Below are 23,552 nucleotides of genomic sequence, written 5' to 3' on the forward strand. Positions count from 1 at the left end.
ATTTAGAAAGGTATTTTATATAGTTCTAGATTACCATATGGTTTTAAATGTTACATCTTTTGCCAGATTAACTCGTGATTTATTCACCAATGATTCCCATGTATGATATAATTTCACACATTTGTAGAGGAGTAAAATGGGGAAGTGACGTCATGCGCGCTGGGCGGCTCGATGACGTCATGTCTCAGAGTATTTAAGGGAGACCTCGTGACGATGGCGGGGTCACTGTGGGAACGCGTAGAGTAAGAATGGTGAAGAGGGAACCAGGGGTAGAGAGAGAGGGGTCGAGTGGAGAGTGTGAGGAGAAGCCGTTGGTAGCCGATAGAGGTGCTCTCTCTCCGGTGGGTGGAGTTGGCAGAGTCCCCGATCCGACACGAGAGAGAGAGAGAGACCAGAGCTAGCCGGGCTGGGACCAGGACTCAGTGTAGGACCCCTAGCCCCTGGGAGTTGTATACTCTTGTGTTATTGTACTATCTTTAATAAACTTACGGCGAAAGCCCTTAACCTTCAAGCCTCACGTATGCCCCTCCAGGGTCATTGTCACGTACCCACCAAGGTTGAGTTGCCTGACCAGTGTGGAGTTGGAGACCAGAATACCCTCACTCGAGTCTCGAGTGAGGGGTCGTCCATAAATGACGTCACACGGGGTCACAAAAAGTCAGACCCCCCCCTCAAATATGACGTCACAAAGCTCTGCCCCCCCCCTCCCAAAACCATATTTACATTTTGAAAATAAAACGTGCTTCAAATCGCTTTAAACTATTGTCATTGTAGTGCGTATTTAATGTGGCTGCACTCTGATGTTGTAGGAGTGTTATTATAACAATTAGTGTTGTTATAACAAGTCTATGTTTATTAAAAGTTGCGCATTTTTTTACGTGACGTCACATTTCCCAAACAACCCCCCCCTCGTCACACATCGTCACAAATGTCTGACCCCCCTAGGTGCGTGACGTCATTTATGGACGGCCCCTGACCCTCTGTACGGGGCACCCTCTTCTTCTAATGAAGGGAATTCTTACAGCAGTGACATCAGCCAAGGAATCACTGTGCTGCACCCTAACCCCGATTGGTCAGCAACAAGCCGCAAGGGTATTTATTGGAACCTGCGAAAAGAGACGACAGGAATTCCGAAGTCGAGCAGTGTGAGGAAAGAAAGTGTTCGTGACCTGCAGGTGTGGTGGCTAGACACAGTACGGACGAGAACACAAGCAGGCGATCTGATAGACCGAGTTAGCAATTGTCAATACACGATTAACATATACGGCTCTTTATCAATTCACTACTTAGATGAACGCCTCGCCTGATCACACCCAGTGCGGGTTGGTGAAGGGGGTTGCCAGGACCGGTTCAGTCATCAATCGGCACTGATGTCAGTCGTGACCTTCAATCCACCGCAGGTTGCGGAATTCATTCTTGGGCCAAACGCTTCAAGCTTAGTACAAACAATCCATTAATAAAGTTCACAATAAGAGAAGTAGCTTCGACTTCGTGACAGGTTTCAGTTCTCTAACGCCCCCCCTGGCAATTGTTGTAATTGCCCCCTGGGCTCGTGGCTGTGGAGAGAAGCCATTTTGTATGTGGCTCGCCTGACCCTCCTAAACCGGTTCTGTGAGCAAACAGGGACACATTTTAACTTAAACGATAAACTGTTCGCTTCATAGAAACCGAAGTAAAGTTGTCTTCATGACTATTACTTAACAAACCAAAGAGCCAAATTCGACTAAACAACATCCCCTCCCAAATGCCCACGATGCCCCCCCCCAACACCCCTCAAACATACAGACAATGCCTTTTTAGAATGTCCAGGTATTAATACGTTTTTTTTTTCGAACGATCACTTTGCACCTTTAACCACATTCACAGAAACAAGCATCTCAACATCACCAGAAACGTCACTGTTGGGGGTGAAACCCTCAAGGCCTTTTCAGGGAGGCAAATACACATTTCCACATTTTCAATGTTATTGCAAAACGCCCAATTATAGCCAACAGGAAAAAGCACACTCCCCCAACACTGCAGGAATGGACCATTACATTGTAAAAAAAATTGCCGCTCTAGAGCATCTATGTGCCAAACTAAGGGGCAAGGAGGAAGATTACCTCATGGGACCTACTTTACCATTTTGTGCCTTTTGGTGTCCTCTGGTTTAACACCGTTTTGAGACGAGGGTCAAAAGAAAGCTGTCTCTGGTGTGGACCAATCAGTTTCAAAGACAATGCATATATTATCAGAGGATGCTTTTTGTTTGCATTCTGACCACAAGTATTGTGGTTAATGCAGACATAATTCCATGTTAAAGGTTTCAGTTTGGTGTTTTAACATTTTAACACTTTTGTCACCTGAGGACGGCTGCTTGCGTTGTGGCCGAAACGTCGTGAGAATTATTTTATTATGTTTAATAATTTGTATTATTTAATTACTTCCCTTCTACGTGACTTTACCGAAAGAACCAAGAAGATGAATCCCTGCAGTCACGAAAGCTTTAAATCGAAAATTTATTATGTTTTATTTTTATTATTTTATTATTTCCCTTCTACGTGACTTTACCGAAAGAACCAAGAAGATGAATCCCTGCAGTCACGAAAGCTTTAAATCGAGACCTGGCCATCACCAACAATAGCTCAACGAAGTGGCTTATCATGTGGAAATGTATTGCAGCCAGATACTTTAAACGCATGCTTCTAAATGTGGAGAGAAAAATCGGAGGACCCGGAGAAAAATTCCACGTGACCACGGGGAGAAAATGCAAACTCCAAATATACAGCAGCAGGCGTCAGGGTCGGGATCGAACCCACGACCTCCTGTATACCTCGTGAGGTAGTTAACATCTCCTAGCCACCGTGGCACCCTACATTTACGCGTGGTATTCAAGTCTGTGGCAATATATGCCAAGGGCAAACAAACGAGGAAGCTATTGATGAACGTCATCTCAAGCGTGCTCCACCCTTGACTGCCACCATTCCATCATGAATCTTCACAACCAGCCATGGTATGTTTTGGTGACTTGTCCTGCCCCAGGCAAAGCACGTGTTTTTCATAGCAATGTCTACGCCATCACGCCAATTGAAAAATAAACCACCGACACCACCAGCATCAAAATAGGGGAGCTGCACATCACCAAACGTGTACAAAGCCCCGAATTCAACATGGCCAAAGCCAGGGCTCCCAAGTGGACCAATCACAGCACTATACGTTGGTGACCTTAACACCCTAAATTTGAAGCTTTCGTGACTGCAAGGATTCATACTGTTAGGTTTTTCAGGTAAAGTCACGTAGGTAAAAAAAATTAATTAAAAGTTAATAAAAGTATTAATGGAAATAAAATAAAATAATAAATCATAAATGTGATTTATGAATCATAAATGTGATTTATTATTTTATTTTATTTCCATTATTACTTTTATTACCTTTTAATTATTATTTTTTACCTACGTGACTTTACCGGAAAAACCTTAACACCCACCATAAAATGTGGGGCTGTGCACTAGTTCAGGCCGACGGTGAAGACCTCACTGACTGGATGTCCGCTGAATATCTGCACGTAATTTTCGATCCCAAGCAGCAAACCAACTTTACACTCTGCTCGCTGGCAACGCAACTACAACCAAAGTGGGAGGCACACTTCACGCACCACAGGCCCATCATCACTCGCATCGGCATCAACATCCCCCGTGATTCTGTCAAAGCGATTACCAAAGTGTACCCTGGCCAGAGCCGACTGGGATCACTATAACGAGGCTGGGATCGTGCGCACGCACCCCATCCCGATAGATCGCGACAGGTGGAAATGGCTTGAGGAGTCCTTCATCCAGCAGTCGATAGAACCTGGGTGATGGTACATCTTTGTTTGTGCTGTCATCGCAGATGTCTGACAGATGTCATTTCTGGCTTTGTGCATTCAAGAGAGCACGTAACCTGGTTATTGTTCTCAAGATCACCTATAGTTTTTAGCCAGACTCGCCTGCGGAAGCTACCTGGTTTGTATAGTGTTCATGGTGCAGCGTGTAGGGTGTTCATGGTGCAGTGTGTAGGGTGTTCATGGTGCAGGGTGTAGGGTGTTCATGGTGCAGGGTGTAGGGTGTTCATGGTGCAGTGTGTAGGGTGTTCATGGTGCAGTGTGTAGGGTGTTCATGGTGCAGCGTGTAGGGTGTTCATGGTGCAGTGTGTAGGGTGTTCATGGTGTAGCGTGTAGGGTGTTCATGGTGCAGTATGTAGGGTGTTCATGGTGCAGTGTGTAGGGTGTTCATGGTGCAGTGTGTAGTGTGTTCATGGTGCAGTGTGTAGGGTGTTCATGGTGCAGTGTGTAGGGTGTTCATGGTGCAGGGTGTAGGGTGTTCATGGTGCAGTGTGTAGGGTGTTCATGGTGCAGTGTGTAGGATGTTCATGGTGCAGCGTGTAGGGTGTTCATGGTGCAGCGTGTAGGGATGTTCATGGTGCAGTGTGTAGGGTGTTCATGGTGCAGTGTGTAGGGTGTTCATGGTGCAGTGTGTAAGGTGTTCATGGTGCAGTGTGTAGTGTGTTCATAGTGCAGTGTGTAGGGTGTTCATGGTGCAGTGTGTAGGGTGTTCATGGTGCAGTGTGTAGGGTGTTCATGGTGCAGGGTGTTCATGGTGCAGTGTGTAGGGTGTTCATGGTGCAGGGTGTTCATGGTGCAGTGTGTAGGGTGTTCATGGTGCAGTGTGTAGGGTGTTCATGGTGCAGGGTGTTCATGGTGCAGTGTGTAGGGTGTTCATGGTGCAGTGTGTAGGGTGTTCATGGTGCTGGTTGACTTTGTTTTCATGTGAAGTGCTCCATGAACACAAATCTCATCTAAAAAGGTGTTGCGATTACGCATCTTCGGCAAACTCTAGCAAGCAGTCTTGCCAAAAGATACAACTCAACTTTGTTTGAATTCCTGCGCTTAATTTTGCAGGTATAAGTTTAATGCCAAGTTTTTCTGAGTGGTTACTAAAGTCTTGGCTCAGACCACGGACTCATTTCACTGGAGAAACCCAGTATCATTATGTGCGACTGCTTTAATTCGAATATTATAATACATGTAAAACAATCTTAGTCAGTATTAGTGAAACCTCTATTCCTATCTAAGACCTTGTTGCCAGTATCAACGTTATAAAAATAAATAATATGTTTTAACCTTGCAGGAAATTAAACAGATGTTAAGATGTTCAAACAAAAAATAGACACACACCTATTGCCAGGCATCATCAAGTCTGCATTAACCACACACACTTGTGGCAAAACATGAAGACATACAAACATGCTCTTATAATATACGCATTGTCTTTGAAACTGATTGGGCTACACCAGAGACATCCTTCTTCATGGCCTTGTCTCACCACCAATGTTAGCCGAGAGAACGCCCAAAGATAAACAGTACAAAGGGAATGCACTTATCAAAGTATTAATAGCTCGGGTTGAGCAATTATATCTATCGGATAGATATGGTAAACATATCCATGCCACCCACTCAATCAACTACCCACTCTCCCAACTACCCACCTACTCACCCACCCACTCACCTACTCACCCACCCCTTACCCACTCACTCACCTACCCACTCACTCACCCACTCGCTCACCTACTCATGCACCCACTCATCTACTCGCCGACCCACTCATCTACTCGCCCACCCACTCACCCACTCACCTACTCATCCACCCACTCATTCACCTATCCATCCACCTACTCATTCACCGATCCATCCACTCACCCACCCAACCACTCATCTACTCACTCAACTACTAACCTACCCACTCACCTATCCACTCAACCCACCAACCAATCACCCACCCACTCACTCACCTATCCATTGACTCACCCACTCACCCACAAACCCACTCACCCACTAACCTACTCACCCACCCACTCACCTACTCACCCACCCACTCACTCACCTATCCAATCACCCACCCAACAACCCCACTCACTCACCCCTTTACCCACTCACCCACCCACTCACTCACCTACTCATCCACCCACTCGCCTACTTACCCACCCACTCACCTACCCCTTGACCCACCCATTCACTCACCTATCCACTCACCCACCCACTCACTCACCTACCCCCTCACTCACTTACCCACTCACTCACTCGCCTACTCACCCACTCACTCACCTACCCAATCACCCACCTACTCGCCTACTCACCCGCCTACTTACCTACGCATCCTACCACTCACCTGTCCACTCACCCACCCACTCGCGCACTCACTGACCTATGCACCCACCCACTCACCTACTCACCCACCCACTTACCTATCTACCCACCCACTCACCTACTCACCCACCCACCCACTCACCCACCTACTCACTCACCTACTCACCCACTCACTTAACTACTCACTCACCCATTCACTCACCTATCCCTTCAGCCACCCACTCACTCACCTACTGACTCACTCACCTACCCACTCACCCACCCACTCACCTACTCACCCACCCAATTACTGATCCACTCACCCACCGACTCACCTACTCAACCGCCCACTCACTCACCAATCCACCCACCCACTCACCAACTCACACACCCACTCACCTACTCATCCACCCACTCATTCACCTATCCATCCACTGACCCACCCACCCACTCACTTACTCAACCACCCACCCACTAACCCACCAACTCACTCAACTACTCACCCACTCACTTAACTACTCACCCACCCATTCACTCAACTATCCCTTCACCCACACAATCACTCACCCACCCACTCATTCACCTATCCATCCACTCACCCACCCAACCACTCACCAACCCACTCATATACTGACTCAACTACTAACCTACCCACTCACCTATCCACTCAACCAATCACTCACTCACCTATCCATTGACCCACCCACTCACTCACCTACTCACCCACCCACTCACCTACTAACCCACCCACTCACCTACTTACACACCCACTCACCCACCTACTCACTCACCTACTCACCCACTCACTCACCTACCCAATCGCCCACCTACTCGCCCACACAACTAACTACTTACCTACGCACCCACCCACACACTCACCTATCCACTCACTCACCTATTCACCCACTCCACTTATGCACCCAGTTTAGATTTTTTCACCCCCTCAGGGAGCCTCACTGACTCTGCCATACCTCCACTCAACGCATGTTTGTTCAGGGTGCGACCGATTGTTCACAAGTGTGCACCTCGGAATGTGGCTTTTTTTCGGTTCCCGTCATCAACACGTCTCTATATAAAAGCATCGACGAGCTAATGTGGTCCTACAGTTGCTTAGACACTTGGCTAAGACCCCACAGACTCGCAAGATTCGTAAAGCGCTGCAACGCGTCCTCTCGTAGCTTAGATCCGACGTCATTGTTGTAAGTAAGTAGCGAGGCACGGGTGGTGAATCTGGAGTCTTCCGAGTCAAGTCAACTCACAACACTTGGGGTCTGTCGCGTGACCTCCTGTCGGCGAGCCTTCTCAAAGTGTGGACCTAGCCTGGCACAAGCGCAGTGGTGACATCGCTGATTCTTGTTGGCGAACAGCTGCTGCTGTTGTTGTTTTCTTCGAAGACCCTTGCCTCCTATAATAAAGACACCACGTAGGTGTACAACACGAACGCTGAACATAGATGTTGGTGACTACCAAATTATTTTGAACCTCACAAGGTAAGAGCGACCATGAACCCCCGTGCTTGTATAGCCATTGCCACTTGCGCGTTTAATTGTCATAGAGTCACGTTAACTATTAGGGAGTGTAATAAGTTACCCTTGGAGGACCGGTGGTATAGTAATTGATGTTGTTGATTGAAAGTAGGCCAGCAAATGTCATTGAGAAATGAGTAACTGGAAATCCATATGACGTGCCTTTAACCATATGGAATTTATCCAACATTGGTTCAAGCAAGCTTGACTATCCTGATGAGAAACTAAATGTCGAAACCGATCCATAGTTTGCTTGTGTTGAACCAATGCTGCTGGAATTACGCGCTCCCAAAAGACCGTTTGGCGCGTCGGATGTGTACTTGTATTTATTATGTAAAGGGACAAAAATATTGTGTACTGTATTGTCTGCCTGTTTGCTTTGCTGATGTAACCTCCGATCAGCACGGTTGACGATGTATGGGGCGAAATAAGTTCAACATACGTACATAACAAGTACCGTGTGTGGTTAATGCAGACATGATTCCTTACGAAAGGTTTCTGTTTGGTGTTTGAACATTTTAACGCTTTGCTTTGAAGCTTTCGTGACTGCAGGAATCCATACTCTTTGGTTCTTTCGGTAAAGTCACGTAGGTATATTTTATATTTTATACCTACGTGACTTTACCGAAAGAACCCAAGCGTATTTTAACGCCTGTTTTATTGCCAGAAAGGGGAAAACCTGAACAAAAATGGCGAGTACAATTATAACAATCATATATTCATTGCGCAGAATGAAAAGCCCTGGTAGAATAATTAGACAAAATGTTTAATAACAATCATTCTAAAAATTTACAAAATTTATGCTTTTCCATTCTCCCATGGAGAAGCAAAATGCTCCTTCATGGAATCAATAAAAGGTGACCTTAGTAAATGTAAATAATCAAATAGCTAATAACGAAAATTAATTAAAATTAGTTGTTGTTATAACAGATCTATTGAATCAATATATATTCAACGTTGCGTATTTTGACGTGATGTCACATTTCCAAACCCCCCCTCGTCACACATCGTCACAAATGGCTGACCCCCCTCCCCCCCTCGGTGCGTGACGTCATTTATGAACGGCCCCAGATCGTAGGATCTGGAGATGGCGATGCCTTTTTTGGAGAATTTCATCCAGAAGTGGCTTGATCGTGACTCATGATATATTTGGTCTTGTTGGGCAGTCGTAGTTACCGTCACTCAGTCAATGTTGACTCAAATAAAACTAACAACTTTGTTGACAAGGTATTGTCGTCAGCAAAGAGGAACAGAGCAGCTAAGTTTCGATTTAAAACTTTCGTGACTGCAGGGATTCATCTTCTTGGTTCTTTCGGTAAAGTCGCCACGTAGAAGGGAAGTAATAAAATAATAAAAAATAATAAAATAATTCTCACGACGTTTCGGCCACAACACAAGCAGCCGTCCTCAGGTGAAGACCAGGTCTGTCGAGGCGACAGCGTCTAAATGAAACACCACCACGCGTGGGGCGTCTATTTAGGCTGGGTTGGCGCACCCCCCCCCCTTCCAACCCCTTCTACGTGGCGACTTTACCGAAAGAACCAACAAGAGCAACTTAGCTTAAAAAGCTATTGCCCCAAAGTGCACATAGCCTGGCACAAGCGTGGTGACGTCACCAACACTTAGTGGTGAATGGTCGTTGTTGTTGTTATTGCCCTTAAGTCACCTTGCTTGCTGTGCCAGACTTACACAGCAAAGACAAACGCTGGACAAGATTAACCCACAGGCTAACGAGGCCTTAGGCTGTGTTGTAGGCCCTCCTGTAAGACTCTCCGTCCCATCGTTTGTACGTATGTTGAATTTCTATTGCATCGTACCTATCCAGTGCTGTTAGCGAGCACCTATGAAGGCCGGCACGGCACACGAGGGGGTGGGTGGCCAGCACCACACCCGGCCATGTCTCCCTAGTGGCGATGTTTACACATCGCACCAGGTACTCATTTAAGGCTGAGTCGACCTAGGGGATGCCCAAGACCGGTTCAGATAATCGTCACCGGTGCTGTTTCCCGTGAGTGGGAATCGAACTCTGGTCGCTGGGTTCATAGCGCGGCGCGCTAACCACTCCCCTTCCCACACACACACACGTGTACACACACACACACGTGTACACACACACACGTGTACACACACACACGTGTATACACATTCGCAGATCACATGTGTACACACCCCAACAGGCTACAATGTTTTATCATTGAGATTTTTGTTCCGTTTCTTTTTTGTGTGCCCAGATCGATTAAATACTATAATGAATTTTTGTCGAGCAAATGAGCAAGATAATCATCATGCTGAGATTAAGCAGGACGTGATCCAAACAGCAAGTTACAGAAGCCAACTGTTCTTCTACCTTGGCACTTACGGCACTATTTCCAAGGAACAAGCGTGTGTCATCCAGGACCGAATTATCAAGTCAAAATGTCGTTTGTCGCCGTCCACGTTGTTGTGAGTATACAACCAGAATTAACATTTTGCTGCTGCTCTAGGCGAAGGTCTGGGGCGCCGCGGTGGTGAGATGTTATCTCGTTCGCCTGGACAGCCGGAGGTCTTGGATTCTACCCCGACCGTGACTGACTGACGCCTGCTGTATATTTGGAGTTTGTCTCTCCCCCACCACACCCCCTGGTGGTCACGTGGATATTTCTCTGGGACCTCCAGTTTTCCCCTCCATAGAATCGACGTGCGTTTAGATTATTTGGCCACTTTATATTTCCACGCGATGGTAAGCCACTTCGTTGAGCGATCATTTGTGGCCAGGTTGCTTCAGAAAAAGAGCCATATAAGTAAACTAGTGGGAAGTAACCGGCGTTGCCCGGGTTTTAAAAATATTTCAAAACTACTCTTAAAAATCTAACAGCAGTGCGTACTGACTGTGGTGGTACCTGCTATGATTACAGCAGTGCATACTGTGGTGGTACCTGCTTTAGATTGGAAGCTTTCGTGACTGCAAGGATTCATACTCTTAGTTTTTTCGGTAAAGTCACGTAGGTCACTTGATACAGCAAATCTGGCTGTGACGGTCCCACCTGATAACGGAGACTTGTGTTGCCTCTGAAACGTCGTGATTTTTATTATTTTATTAATTTTAATTTCATTTATTTACCTATGTGACTTTACCGAAAAAGACTAAGAGTAAGGTACCTGCTTTCACTGCAGTGTATACTGTGGTGGTACCTGCTATGATTACAGCAGTGCATACTGACTGTGGTGGTACCTGCTATGATTACATCAGTGCATACCGACTGTGCTGGTACCTGCTATCACTAGAGTAGTACATGCTGACTCTATAGCAGTATTTATCGACTGTATAGCACAAAGTACTCACCTGACAGAGTGGCATGGTGAGGCCCAGTCCCATAGAGAGCCTCCGGCCTCGCCTAGATCTGTCCAGCCGGCCGAGGTGACACCTTGGCAGGCTGGGGCTGGGCTGCTACCCCCCCCCCCCAGCCACGATCTCCCCGGCCGCTCTGCAGTAATATCTACGGCCTATAATGGTAGCATCTAGCGACTGTATAGTAGTAATAACTGCATGCATCGGGGTGGGAGGGACATCACACAGGGAAAAATTAACGTCAGCATTTAATGTATTGTTATAGCATTTTTAACTTGAAAGAAAATGTCCCCCTCACTCTCACCGAAGGCGTGCGATTTGGTATCGTCGTGCACGCATCCTAAATAAATAAATAAAAGGGTAGCGCACTAAAATCGCACTAAATCGCTAATTAAACTCATTTTAAGTTGATGGATGTGAAAAAGGAATATCGCTTGCTCATCGCGGGGCTTACAGCGTGGTACCTGGCTATTTCTTTTTCACGTAAAGTCCACCGTTGGAGAACCAAGCGCGCAATCACACACAAACCCACACACAAACCCACACGCAATTTTTGACTTTTATATAAAATAAATAAAAAGTTGAGTTTTTTTATTTGAAGTTAGGTCATGGGTTCGTTCCCGATCGTCACACCTGCTGTATATTTGGAGTTTGCGTGTCTCTCTCTCTCCATGGTAGTCACGTGGATTTTTCTCTGGGTCCTCCGGTTTTTCCCCTCCACATTCAAAATCAACGTGCATTTAAATTATTAGGCCGCAATTAATGTCCACACGGTAAGCCACGTTCTTTAACTATCATCTGTGAAAGCTAGGTGGCTTCTTGAAAAGAGCTATACAGCTCAGTGGGCTGTACCTGGTAAAATAAAACGTTGGTAGAAATATCAGCCAAATGAGGCAACACGCCCGATAGGATGTTCCCGGGGTGATAAAAATGTTCGTTCAACAGCCACTCGAGCTAATGTCACTCCTCCATCTCCACGGTGACGGATGACCTCCCAAGCGCCCGTTCCCCTCCTTTGGCAGCCACTCCATCGTTAGTCTCGACCATCGACCAGCATCTCTTCCACGTTCAAACTTTGACCAAACGACTTAACACATTTGCCTTATCGATTTGTAATGTTGTGGTGTCGACATCGCCAGGCAGAGAAAATGTATGTGTTCATGTCTGCGTGCACACTACACACGTGTGTGTACGTGTGTGTAGTGGTTAGCGCGCTGCACTACGAACCTGGCAACCCTGGTTCGATTCCCGCTCATGGTCAACACGAGTAAAGATGATCAGAGCTGGTCCTGGGTCTCACCCAGGTCAACTAAGCCTCAAATAAGTACCTGGTGTAATTTGTAAGCATCACCACTAGGGAGACAAAGGCAGCTGGGCGTGGTGATGTTCCGGACATCATAGATGCTTGCTAACAGCATTTGCCTTAACAGTGTGTTAAGGCTATAACGGGGGATCTTTGTCTTTGTACACGTTTTCCATACCTGGGCAGTGTGCATATGACCAGCTACAGTTTGACAAAAGAGGGCTCACTACGAATAAGTCGGGTGGCATTATCTTTTCATTGGCTGCGTAATGCCGCATGGAAACTACCTGATCTGTTGCACCATATGAAGCTTCGTGTCTTCTAGGCCACATACACTGAGGGGAAAAAGTATTTGATCCCCTGCTGATTTTTTACGTTTTCCCACTGACGAAGAAATGATCAGTCTATAATTTTAATGGTAGGTTTATTTGAACAGTGAGAGACAGAATAACAACAACAAAATCCAGAAAAACGCATGTCAAAAATGTAATAAATTGATTTGCATTTTAATGAGGGAAATAAGTATTTGACCCCTCTGCAAAACATGACTTAGTACTTGGTGGCAAAACCCTTATTGGCAATCACAGAGGTCAGACGTTTCTTGTAGTTGGCCACCAGGCTTGCACACATCTCAGGAGGGATTTTGTCCCACTCCTCTTTGCAGATCTTCTCCAAGTCATTAAGGTTTCGAGGCTGACGTTTGGCAACCCGAACCTGCAGCTCCCTCCATAGATTTTCCATGGGATTAAGGTCTGGAGACTGGCTAGGTCACTCCAGGACCTTAATGTGCTTCTTCTTGAACCACTCCTTTGTTGCCTTGGCCGTGTGTTTTGGGTCATTGTCATGCTGGAATACCCATCCACTACCCATTTTCAATGCCCTGGCTGAGGGAAGGAGGTTCTCACCCAAGATTTGACGGTACATGGCCCCGTCCATCGTCCCTTTGATGCGGTGAAGTTGTCCTGTCCCCTTAGCAGAAAAACACCCCCAAAGCATAATGTTTCCACCTCCATGTTTGACGGTGGGGATGGTGTTCTTGGGGTCATAGGCAGCATTCCTCCTCCTCCAAACACGGCGAGTTGAGTTGATGCCAAAGAGCTCCATTTTGGTCTCATCTAACAACAACACTTTCACCCAGTTGTCCTCTGAATCATTCAGTTGTTCATTGGCAAACTTCAGACGGGCATGTATATGTGCTTTCTTGAGCAGGGGGACCTTGCGGGCGCTGCAGGATTTCAGTCCTTTACGGCGTAGTGTGTTACCAACTGTTTTCTTGGTGACTATGGTCCCAGGTGCCTTGAGATCATTGACAAGATCCTCCAGTGTAGTTCTGGGCTGATTCCTCACCGTTCTCATGATCATTGCAACTCCACGAGGTGAGATCTTGCATGGAGCCCAGGCCGAGGGAGATTGACAGTTCTTTTGTGTTTCTTCCATTTGCGAATAATCGCACCAACTGTTGTCACCTTCTCACCAAGCTGCTTGGCGATGGTCTTGTAGCCCATTCCAGTCTACAATCTTGTCCCTGACATCCTTGGAGAGCTCTTTGGTCTTGGCCATGGTGGAGAGTTTGGAATATGATTGATTTCTTCTGTGAACAGGTGTCTTTTATACAAGTAACAAGCTGAGATTAGGAGCACTCCATTTAAGAGTGTGCTCCTAATCTCAGCTCGTTACCTGTATAAAAGACACCTGGGAGCCAGAAATCTTTCTGACTGAGAGGAGGTCAAATACTTATTTCCCTAATTAAAATGCAAATGAATGTATAACATTTTTGACATGCGTTTTTCTGGATTTTGTTGTTGTTATTCTGTCTCTCACTGTTCAAATAAACCTACCATTAAAATTATAGACTGATCATTTCTTTGTCAGTGGGCAAACGTACAAAATCAAAAGGGGATCAAATACTTTTTTCCCTCACTGTACATGCCCTCCCTTCTCTATGTTTGCAAAACGTGGACCGCTCTAATGGAACATCTGTGCCGTTAGAAACATTCAGGCAAGTCTACCAACGATCCATCCTGGGTTCAACCACGCTGGATTGGCTGGGTCATGTAGCCCGCATGCCCAGCTACCGCATGCCAAAGCAACTTTTGTTTAGCCAAATAGAGGGGGCTAAACGGGCACGACACGGGCTAGAGAAGAGATGGACTGATGCGCCACTGGAGGATGTGGAGCTGAGTTAACTTGCCGAAGACTGGTACCAGCGGTGTCAAAATAAGCTTCTGTGGAACAGGAAGTTCGTGAAGGAAGCTGCTGGGCAGTTGGAGGCAGTCGCCATCCAACAACAACGGAAGGCAGAGAAGTGACGCGCACATAGAGCAGAGCGCCAGGCGGCTGGTGCATCTTCCAATCATCTCAGTCAACCCATGGCACCTAGGTCTGGCCTGTGACCTCCTGTCAGCGAGACTTTGACAATTCCCGTGGCCCCAAAGTGCACCTGGCCTGGCACATGCACCATGGTGATGTCACCACCATTCATGTTTATGTATGCGTGTACGCGTTGTGTGCTCTCAAACCAGGTGTTGTGTGTCTTGATTGGAGTCGTGCATACGGCACAAGGATTTTGCAATCTCTCCACGCAATATGAAGTGAATGGCCTCTGCTGTGATCAGTGTCCTCCTGGTAAGAAATCAAAATGATTGTGGAAACAAAACCGATCATGAATATTGCACTTCTTTCGCTCTGTACATAGCCAACAGTGATAAATGGAGGTGGGGGAATCATCAATGCTACATGACCATTAACTGTGGTACACACCAATGCTTGAGTGGCCAATTTCCAAATTGCATTTCTCTCCCTCTCACGTAAAATGTTCTCCCCTTCGTGCTCGGTGCCAAAACCCTCATATTTCTCGGAGTTAAAACTTCGACTGCATTGTCAGTAAGCATTTTTCGTGAAACCCTAGTATGTTTAAACACTTCCTGGCCACGGCCTAATGAATGGCAGCCCATCTAACACTACCGTCGGCCCTTTATACTTCAAATCTTCTGGACATGCCCTCCTTCCCCAATGTCTCTTTCTGCATGTTGAACACCTCCAACATCAACGCATTAACCTCAACACGCTCTAATGTTCATTTTTATTCATTTATTATTGTATTGCGTCTTATGATGCGATTGCATTTATGTGCTGTGGACATTGACGTTTTTGTTGACTAATGCTAGTTTTCTGTAGGCTCAGATTAACATGGGTACCCTACTTTGAAATTGGTGTGAAAAATCTTGTATGCCTATTTCAGCAGCTTTTTCTTACTGTAGTTGTCCCACCTGATGACGATTGCTTGTGTTGCGATCGAAACGTCGTGATCTATTATTTTTTCTACCTACGTGACTTTACCAAAAGAAGCAAAGAGTAATCTTGGTATGCGTGTTGAACAGTTTTCACACCATAGGTAGCGAATCGTTGCTACCCGTCGAGTGGCCTTGCACAGTGTACCAAGTTGTAAAAATAAACAGGAGCTAACAGACGTCATTTTACATGAGTGTCTGTGTTCGTGATTGGGTGACAGGACACTTTCGATCCGCCTGGTGCACCGCGGACTCGCCGACTGGCTGCCAGCCATGCCCTGAGGGCACCTTCAACTCGGAGTACAACATCTACCCCAGATGCGAGTACTGCACGCGCTGCATTTCAGGTGATTTTACAATAGTTAATCCGAGTTTAACACACGCCATGTTATTACGTTTACAATAGTCTATCAAATGGTTATAAGTAATATTAACTTTGTTGGGGTACCAGAGTTGATGCTAAACTAGAAGGCAATGTTGTGAACGTCATACGCTTTTTAAAAATGTAATTTGGAATGATGTTAACAACCACTCAAGCCACACCACCACAACCATAAAGCACTCAACCAGAATCGTACAACACAAAAATTGTGCCATAAACTACACACGCACATGCAACCGTTCTATCACAACTACAAAGACAACACCAGCAACCACAAACAATACAAACGCACACAATTGTTCAAACAACTACAAACGCGCACAACAGTCACAAACAATACAAACACGTTGAACTCTCCTGCCATGTGTAGCACTTCCGAACTACAGAGCATACATGTCCGGTCCAGTGGCTGAGCATTACTTTAGAACGAGTTTGTAAAATTTTGACTTAAAGCTTTTGTGACTGCAGGAATTCATATTCTTGGGTCTTTCGGTAAAGTCACGTAGATAGGTTGAAAGAAAATAATATTTTCTTTAAACCTATCTTTGAACCTATCCACGTGACTTTACCGAAAGACCCAGGAAAATTAGTTTTTAAGTGAACTCGGAGGTTGCCATGCACATAACGATGGACGTGAAGACTTCCCCAGGGGTAGAGTCCCTTCTTTTATTCTCCTGCTCCAACTCGAAACCTGCCCTATAGCAGAAAGCCACGCCCAGCACTCAGCCCACTCGCGTCTCACTGCCACTGCTTGCTCTCTGAAACTGGCTTCACTATCGCCCCTGGTGGTCACAGTCATGAGTGGAGTTTGGACAATCAACATTTAAAATAAATAAATACAATATATTAACCTCATGGCGGGACCCCGGGGTCCCAAAAGCCCCCGGCTCTCACATAAACTGCGTTGCGGCGTCATTTTATGTCTGTTGAAGGCGAACGATACAGCAATCTATTCCTCTAGATGAGCCCAACAGGATGCGCTAATCAAAGTTTTGTTTGGGACTACTGCTAACTCTCATAATAACTCAGCATAATGACCATCTCCGTGAACTAGATAGACTCTTTAACATTATCCATCGATTGCAATCAGATACAGTACCATACATCGCTCAACAACCATATTAAAGCGACATGTATTGTACTAATTACTCGTTAATTAAGAATATAAACACCACGTACATAATATTCTTCCAAAAAAGTGATTCAGAAGTCGTTAATGGGTCTGGTCACAGCATCTCAAAAGCATTTAATACAGTTGTAGTGTGCCTCATAAAGACGATGTATTTACTTTAACAAATTAGCAGTATTAAAGGTGCATTATTTATATTATTTATATCAAGAATCACGTTAATTACAGCATTTTATTCTATTCTGTACGGTAGACCAGAGCTATAATCACAAACGAGTCTTGCGAATACTCTAAGGTCTCTAGCTACGTTCCTCTCAATCCTGAAGTGTGCATTAAATCAGCAATGTGTTTAAAGACTTTGTAACATTACGGACGCCATCTTGTCAGCGTGTTCATACATCTGTTAATTTTCTTAGCAACTCCCTCGATAACAGATTCTAATCTTGTCCCACTGATCTTTACACCATAGCTATAGTTACTAGACTTGATGTATATACCCTTGCATTGACTCAAATACACGGCACGTGTACAGAGGAGTACTCCACTCTCGGCCCTTAGCCCACGTGCTACAGCACACGGGCGGCCGCCATCGCTCCCTCTCTGACACTGATGGCGTCACACCAGCACAGGGGCGGGGCTACGGATTGTGCGAGCGTGCAGGGGGTAGGGGCGGAGCCACAGCATTGAATTTCCTATCCGAGTCAAATCCTTTAGACTATTAACCAGCCATCGTACCGAGGCATGACATTTATTGCACCCTGATGTGACTTTTCTTATGAGGTGGGGGGGCGGGGGCTTATTTCAGACCCCTACTTAACACTCTGTGCCACATGTGCAACCGTGTCAGAGTGATGGTTGACTCACAATTTTTAGAATTTGCGTAATTCCTTTGGTATTCGTGCCCCAGATGACAATTTGGCCTGTTTGGCTGTGTCCTGTTGGTGGAACAAGCATAACTCTAATTGACATTTTACCAGGTCAAACTAGCCCAATAAATTAATTATTCATCTTAAACTTACACGCTATGTTTGAAGAAAAAAACCTTTAAAAGATGTCTGTGTCGTTTGTAGGGTTTCACCAGGTGACGATAGAGAACTGCACACCTACTCGGAACACAAGGTACGTGTAAGATCATAAATTATAATTTTGTGAGAACATATATGTGCATGCATGTGTGTGAGCGCGCGTTTTTGTTGCGTGTGTGTAGCTATAATATGCCGTGCCGCCCTTGATAGGTGCTCGCTAATAGAAGATGTACATGCCATCTTATCAGCCTACGCAGTTTATAGAAGTATCGAAACCGTTCGGTACTCAGAAACCCTGGGTTGTATGTGTGTCTTTAACTCGCCGCAGGTGTGGCTGTGAGAAGGACAAGAACATCACGAAATTTGCAAAGGATGGAACCTTGTTCTGGTGTTGCCCAAAATGCCCAACGGGCATGGAGACTCTGAACGAATGTGAGAAATCAATCTTCATCACCGTCCTCATCGGTTCACCATAACAGCATGCTCATGTCACGAATGTGGTACAAGCACAATACTTGAATCCCCCCGCTATACGTAAGGGATGCGTTCCTGGGAAATGCTACTTAACTCGAAATTATTTCAGAAAGCAAACTATAATTTCCCATGTTACAATCAGGGGTCGCATTCCTGGCCGACATGTCTGGGGGAAAATGCATGATTAAATATCATGAAATGTACAAAAATCCATATTATTATAAGTTAACATATTTTAACTAATGAAAAATACTAATGATACATTTTATTTTATACCTACGTGAGTTTACTGAAAGAACCAAAGAGTATAAATACAAATAATTAGACAAAACTTACCAGAGATGCTTTAATATCTTGCTGATCAAGGCCTCTTGGGTGAGCAGTGGTGTGTAGTTATGCAGACAAAGGGGCCTCGTCGCCATAATTTTTCTTGAGGTCTTCAAACGTTTATGCATTTTCCTGGATATTCAACTTACGAATAAGCACGCTATGCTGACTGTGATCTTCAATCCCAGACACTTAAAAGTCTTTCCATATTTTCTACAATTCCACATCTGCTCCGAGTTATACTGGTAGACCTCGTAGACCTGGCCACAAATAATATCCCATAAAAGTGGCTTATGTGGAAATTTATAACAGCCAAATACTCTAAACGCACATTGATTCTAAATGTGGAAGAAAAAAATGGAGGACCTGGAGAAAAATCCACTCTACCATGGGGAGAACATGGAAACTCCAAACATACAGCGGGTATCAGGGTCGGGATCGAACTCACGACCTCCTGTGTACCGGGCAAGGTAGTTAACGTTGAGCTTTCGTTCATGATAGCCAGGTCACTTCTGAAAAACAGCGATATAGTAGCTCAGTGAGCCTTACCTGGTAAACTAAAAAAATACAAAATGTAGAGACGATGGTCTGAGTTAACACCGTCTCACTTTTCTACCCACCCTCCAGGTTCCTTTACCGATTTCATCACCACGTGCACTGACTGTCCTCCAGGCACGTTTAGTAACCATCCCGGGTCCTCCTGCCAAAATTGCACACGGTGGGTCCAGTGCAGAACACTTTGCAACGTCTCTCGTTCCCCCGTGCTAACCGCACGCCGTGGTAAAAAGGTGAAAGGTGGACTAACGGAGTCACCCGTAAAAAGACTTTGGTTGGGGGTCTGCACCACCTCTGCTACTCTCCGTGGTCACAGATTGCGGCGAAGAATTCAAAGTCGCCCTCGAGATGTCACCGCCACTTCGTGGTGACGGTGAAATTATCTTTAACACATCTTCTGAAACTGTTGGCCGTGCGCGTGTGTCCGTGTCTTTGTGAAGCTGTGAACGAGAGCAGTCTCCGTGCACGAACGCCAGCGACGCCGTCTGCAGCGGTAGGCCTCGGCAAGGTAAGGTAAAAGTTAAAAGGTAAAAACAACGAGCCTACCTTTACCCTACCTTTTACCTTACCACAATACAATCACTCTACCCTACCTTTTACCCTTCAGCAGGTAAGGTAAAAGGTAAAAAGCAACGAGCTTACCTTTACCCTACCCTTTACCCTTACCCCATACAAATTACCCGATTACAGGGTAATTACTAGGGAACTACACATCAACCAGGTTTATAACGGTAAATGCTAGGTAGAGCACTTTATTAATATAGAATACTCTCGATGATTCCAATTTTACACGCTTTCTATTAACTCACTGTCTGTTGTTGTCATTGTTGTTGTTGTCGTCGTTGTATCCTGAAATCTTGCAACTCAATTTTTACCCACTTCCTAATGTGGTATCGACTGCAAACTTTGTATACTTATATTCTTAGGTTTTTTCGGGTAATACTTCACGCTACCTTTACCCTACCAGGTAATTCTTCCGAGCTACCTTTACCCTACCTTTTACCTTACCCCTTGGCATGTCGACACCTTTACCCTTTACTTTTACCCTTTTACCCGGTAAAAAGGGTAAATTACCTTACCTTGCCGAGGCCTATGCAGCGGTATGATTTTATGTGCACACGGCAGTGGCTTAATAACAAAAAGGGATGATGAACATGTTCTTAATCAATGTGTGTGTTGTTAACCAGGCCCAGATGTATCTGCAGCGATAGCTGCAGTAGCAGGGTGCATCCTCCTCGGGATTACTGTGCTGATGGTGCTGATGGTGCCGTCGTGCTTCCGTTCAACAAATGGATGCCCCTCCGAGCAGCTCCAGTTCCATGGAGAAGTATTCCACCCAAGGCTCCTTAGCAACCCAGCAACGCCCAGGCGAACTTCAGTCAATGCTGAATCTGAATGATTGAGATAACATTGAATACATCATCATGTGAGTGTGTACAGTGGAAATGAATCTGAGACAAACGGATATCAGCCCTTTTGTCAGACCCATCCTCGTGTTTATAAAGGACTCAATACATGAGACCTGTTAAGAGGCGTGAACACTGAGATACATCTGGCTTCCTGTAAGGTTATCATCATCAGCTAACACAATACGCATTAGCATTGTTGTGGAGAATATAAGTAACAAATAGATCAGCACACAAAATAGTATCCTTTACAATTTTTTCCCTGCAGATAAATTCGCGAGCATTTGTGTTCTATGTCCCATCAGCTGCACGGCCTTCTGGGTGTGCATAACTTCAGCAGCATTGGTTCAATACGAGACAACTCTGGACCGGGTTTTTGACTTTCAACTTGGAGAGACTCATTGGGTCAAGTTCACCTTTAACACACAACACACACGCGCGCATAACCCAAGACATCAGCGATCGTGACCTTCCTTACATTTAGCTCTGCCCATTATATTTATACTCAAGAACTTTGCAAGAGATTCTCCCAGATGCATTCCAAATTGTAAATTGTTCACATTCTTGGTGCAACTTTGTCCGCAGCCTTCCACGGGTTCTTTGTGGTGCCTGTAACGTCCCCAGTCAAAAGATCTCTTCGGTTTTTTTTTATGGAAATGTCCATGAAATCGAACGTTCTTTTCTCATCTTGTCTGTCCATAATCTTTTCCTTCTGGGGAAAAATATGTTTCTGTTGCTTTTGGTTCGCTTTGTGGGGTCTCATTTTACATCCATAAAGAAGAACGGGACGATACGTAACACTGCGGTATTTTGATTCTACTTGTCATTAATAACCTTATTTTTCAATATAGATCCCATTTTCTGATAAAACAGTATGTTTGTATGTATTTCACTGACCTACACAAAGCGTTTATTCAGGAACAAATTCGTCAACTCTTAGATACGTCACAGCACTAACGTGCACTGTACCAAAGACCAAACACCCAGAGACTCACACAGACATCCATTTACTCACACAGAGACCCATAGACTCCCATAGACTCGCAAGAGAGACCCATGGATTCGCATTTGCTCGCATAGAGATCTATATACTCACAAAGACTCTAGACCCTGACTGACATAGACTCATTTACTCACATGGAGACCCATAGACTCACACAGCGACTCACGCAGAAACACATAGACTCAGACAGAGAACAATAGACTCACACAGACATACTTACATGTAGCCCCAAACTTGCATCGAGACCCATATACTCACACAGACACAGAATCACACAGAGACCCATAGACTCGCACATAGGCCCAACGACTTACACAGATACCCTTGGACTCACGGAGACCCAGAGACTCACACAGTGACTTATACTCACATGGAGACCCCTAGACTTGCACAGAGAATCAAACTCAGTATAAACTGTGAGCATTTTTCTATGTTAAAGCCACAAACATCTGGAATTCCATCTCTTCAAAAATCCCCACGGTTACTCTCCCATCGAAATCACTATTTTATGCAAAGCTGTCAATTCTTTATCACGCCATTTGCATTTGACACCACATATCCATGTCTTTTCACATTAACATGATCATCAATCTACATCTGTTTAATGTTATGAGATCTCTTTTACCAGTGGCAAAATATAGTAGTAGGTTTTTACCCTTTTAAACTGGTACAAAACTGACACCTTTATTCAAGGCATTGCAAACATGATGCCTTGAATAAAGGTGTCAGTTTTGTACCAGTTTAAAAGGGTAAAACCCTACTACTACTACTGTTTATTGTTTTTTCATCGTCTCATTTATAATGTTGTGCTGTAATCGATTTAGAATCAATCTTCCTGAACCGGTTCGTGCTGAAGGGAATTTACGTTTTAACTTTTATATATGTCCCTGTACGTTATCCCTCCAGGCGTCTTTCTGTTTGTGCCTCTCCATGTGTGTATGTCTCTTGATGAGGTGTTACTCTGGTTGTGTCCCTCTGTGCTGCTCCAAGCATCTTTCACTGCGTTTTCCTCTTTGTATGTATCTCTGCTACCTTGTACCTCGTATCTGTTCATTCTGTCTACGTTGGTATGTTCAGCCCAGAAGTTGAATACGAAATTTAGCAGTCTTTGGAAATACGTGGTCAACCAGGTTAGTGTCTGACTGTGTTGTTGGCCGACTGGTTTTGCATCACATGTTTCTAAGGTTTGTTGAGTTCTCGTATCCCATCTTGTTGTTGTTGTTGGCCTCCGTGCAGTTTACCGTTCTCTGTGTGGGCTGTGTGATTGGTGTCCCCCTGTGTGTTCCCTTGCTGTGTTTTGCCCCATTTCCACCTGATGATGATCGCTTGTGTTGCGTTCGAAACGTCGTGATTTATTTTAATTTATTTAGTTACATTTTATTTCTACATACGTGACTTTACCGAAAAAAACAATGAGTACATTGATTTTAACTTGCAATATATGTGATTCTTCACGTGATAGTTGTTTTTGTCTCGATAACTTTTTTGATGTACTTCAATCGAGCCTGTAAAACATGATTGTAGTTCTGAATTTAAACCCTCTTAGGCAAAGGCAAGATTATGATGCTATTTAACGTGATGGGGGAATTCAGCACGCCAGAACCATTGTGTAATTAAATCTGGTTGCAATAATAAAACTATATATCACTAGCAGGAAGTACCCAG

General features: G+C 45.0%; 1 protein-coding gene across 2 annotated transcripts; it reads left to right on the top strand.

Moving 5' to 3' along the window:
• The first annotated feature begins 7,150 nt into the window (after positions 1 to 7,150).
• Positions 7,151 to 23,524, top strand: LOC144735554 (tumor necrosis factor receptor superfamily member 1A-like). 2 transcript variants are annotated; one of them, XM_078617995.1, is made up of 9 exons: positions 7,169 to 7,629; positions 9,897 to 10,107; positions 14,819 to 14,921; positions 15,808 to 15,933; positions 18,168 to 18,216; positions 18,451 to 18,554; positions 19,551 to 19,641; positions 19,919 to 19,986; positions 20,666 to 23,524. In XM_078617995.1, the coding sequence occupies exons 2-9, from the start codon at positions 10,081 to 10,083 to the stop codon at positions 20,875 to 20,877; spliced, it is 780 nt and encodes a 259-aa protein (XP_078474121.1). In that variant the 5' UTR covers positions 7,169 to 7,629; positions 9,897 to 10,080; the 3' UTR covers positions 20,878 to 23,524. The 2 variants fall into 2 exon arrangements, with proteins under 2 accessions (XP_078474122.1, XP_078474121.1); XM_078617996.1 differs by lacking the exon at positions 19,551 to 19,641 and having other exon boundaries at positions 7,151 to 7,629.
• Positions 23,525 to 23,552: the final 28 nt, after the last annotated feature.

This window comes from Lampetra planeri, chromosome 55 (assembly GCF_965212315.1).
Source record: "Lampetra planeri chromosome 55, kcLamPlan1.2.h2, whole genome shotgun sequence".
Lineage (NCBI taxonomy): Eukaryota > Metazoa > Chordata > Hyperoartia > Petromyzontiformes > Petromyzontidae > Lampetra > Lampetra planeri.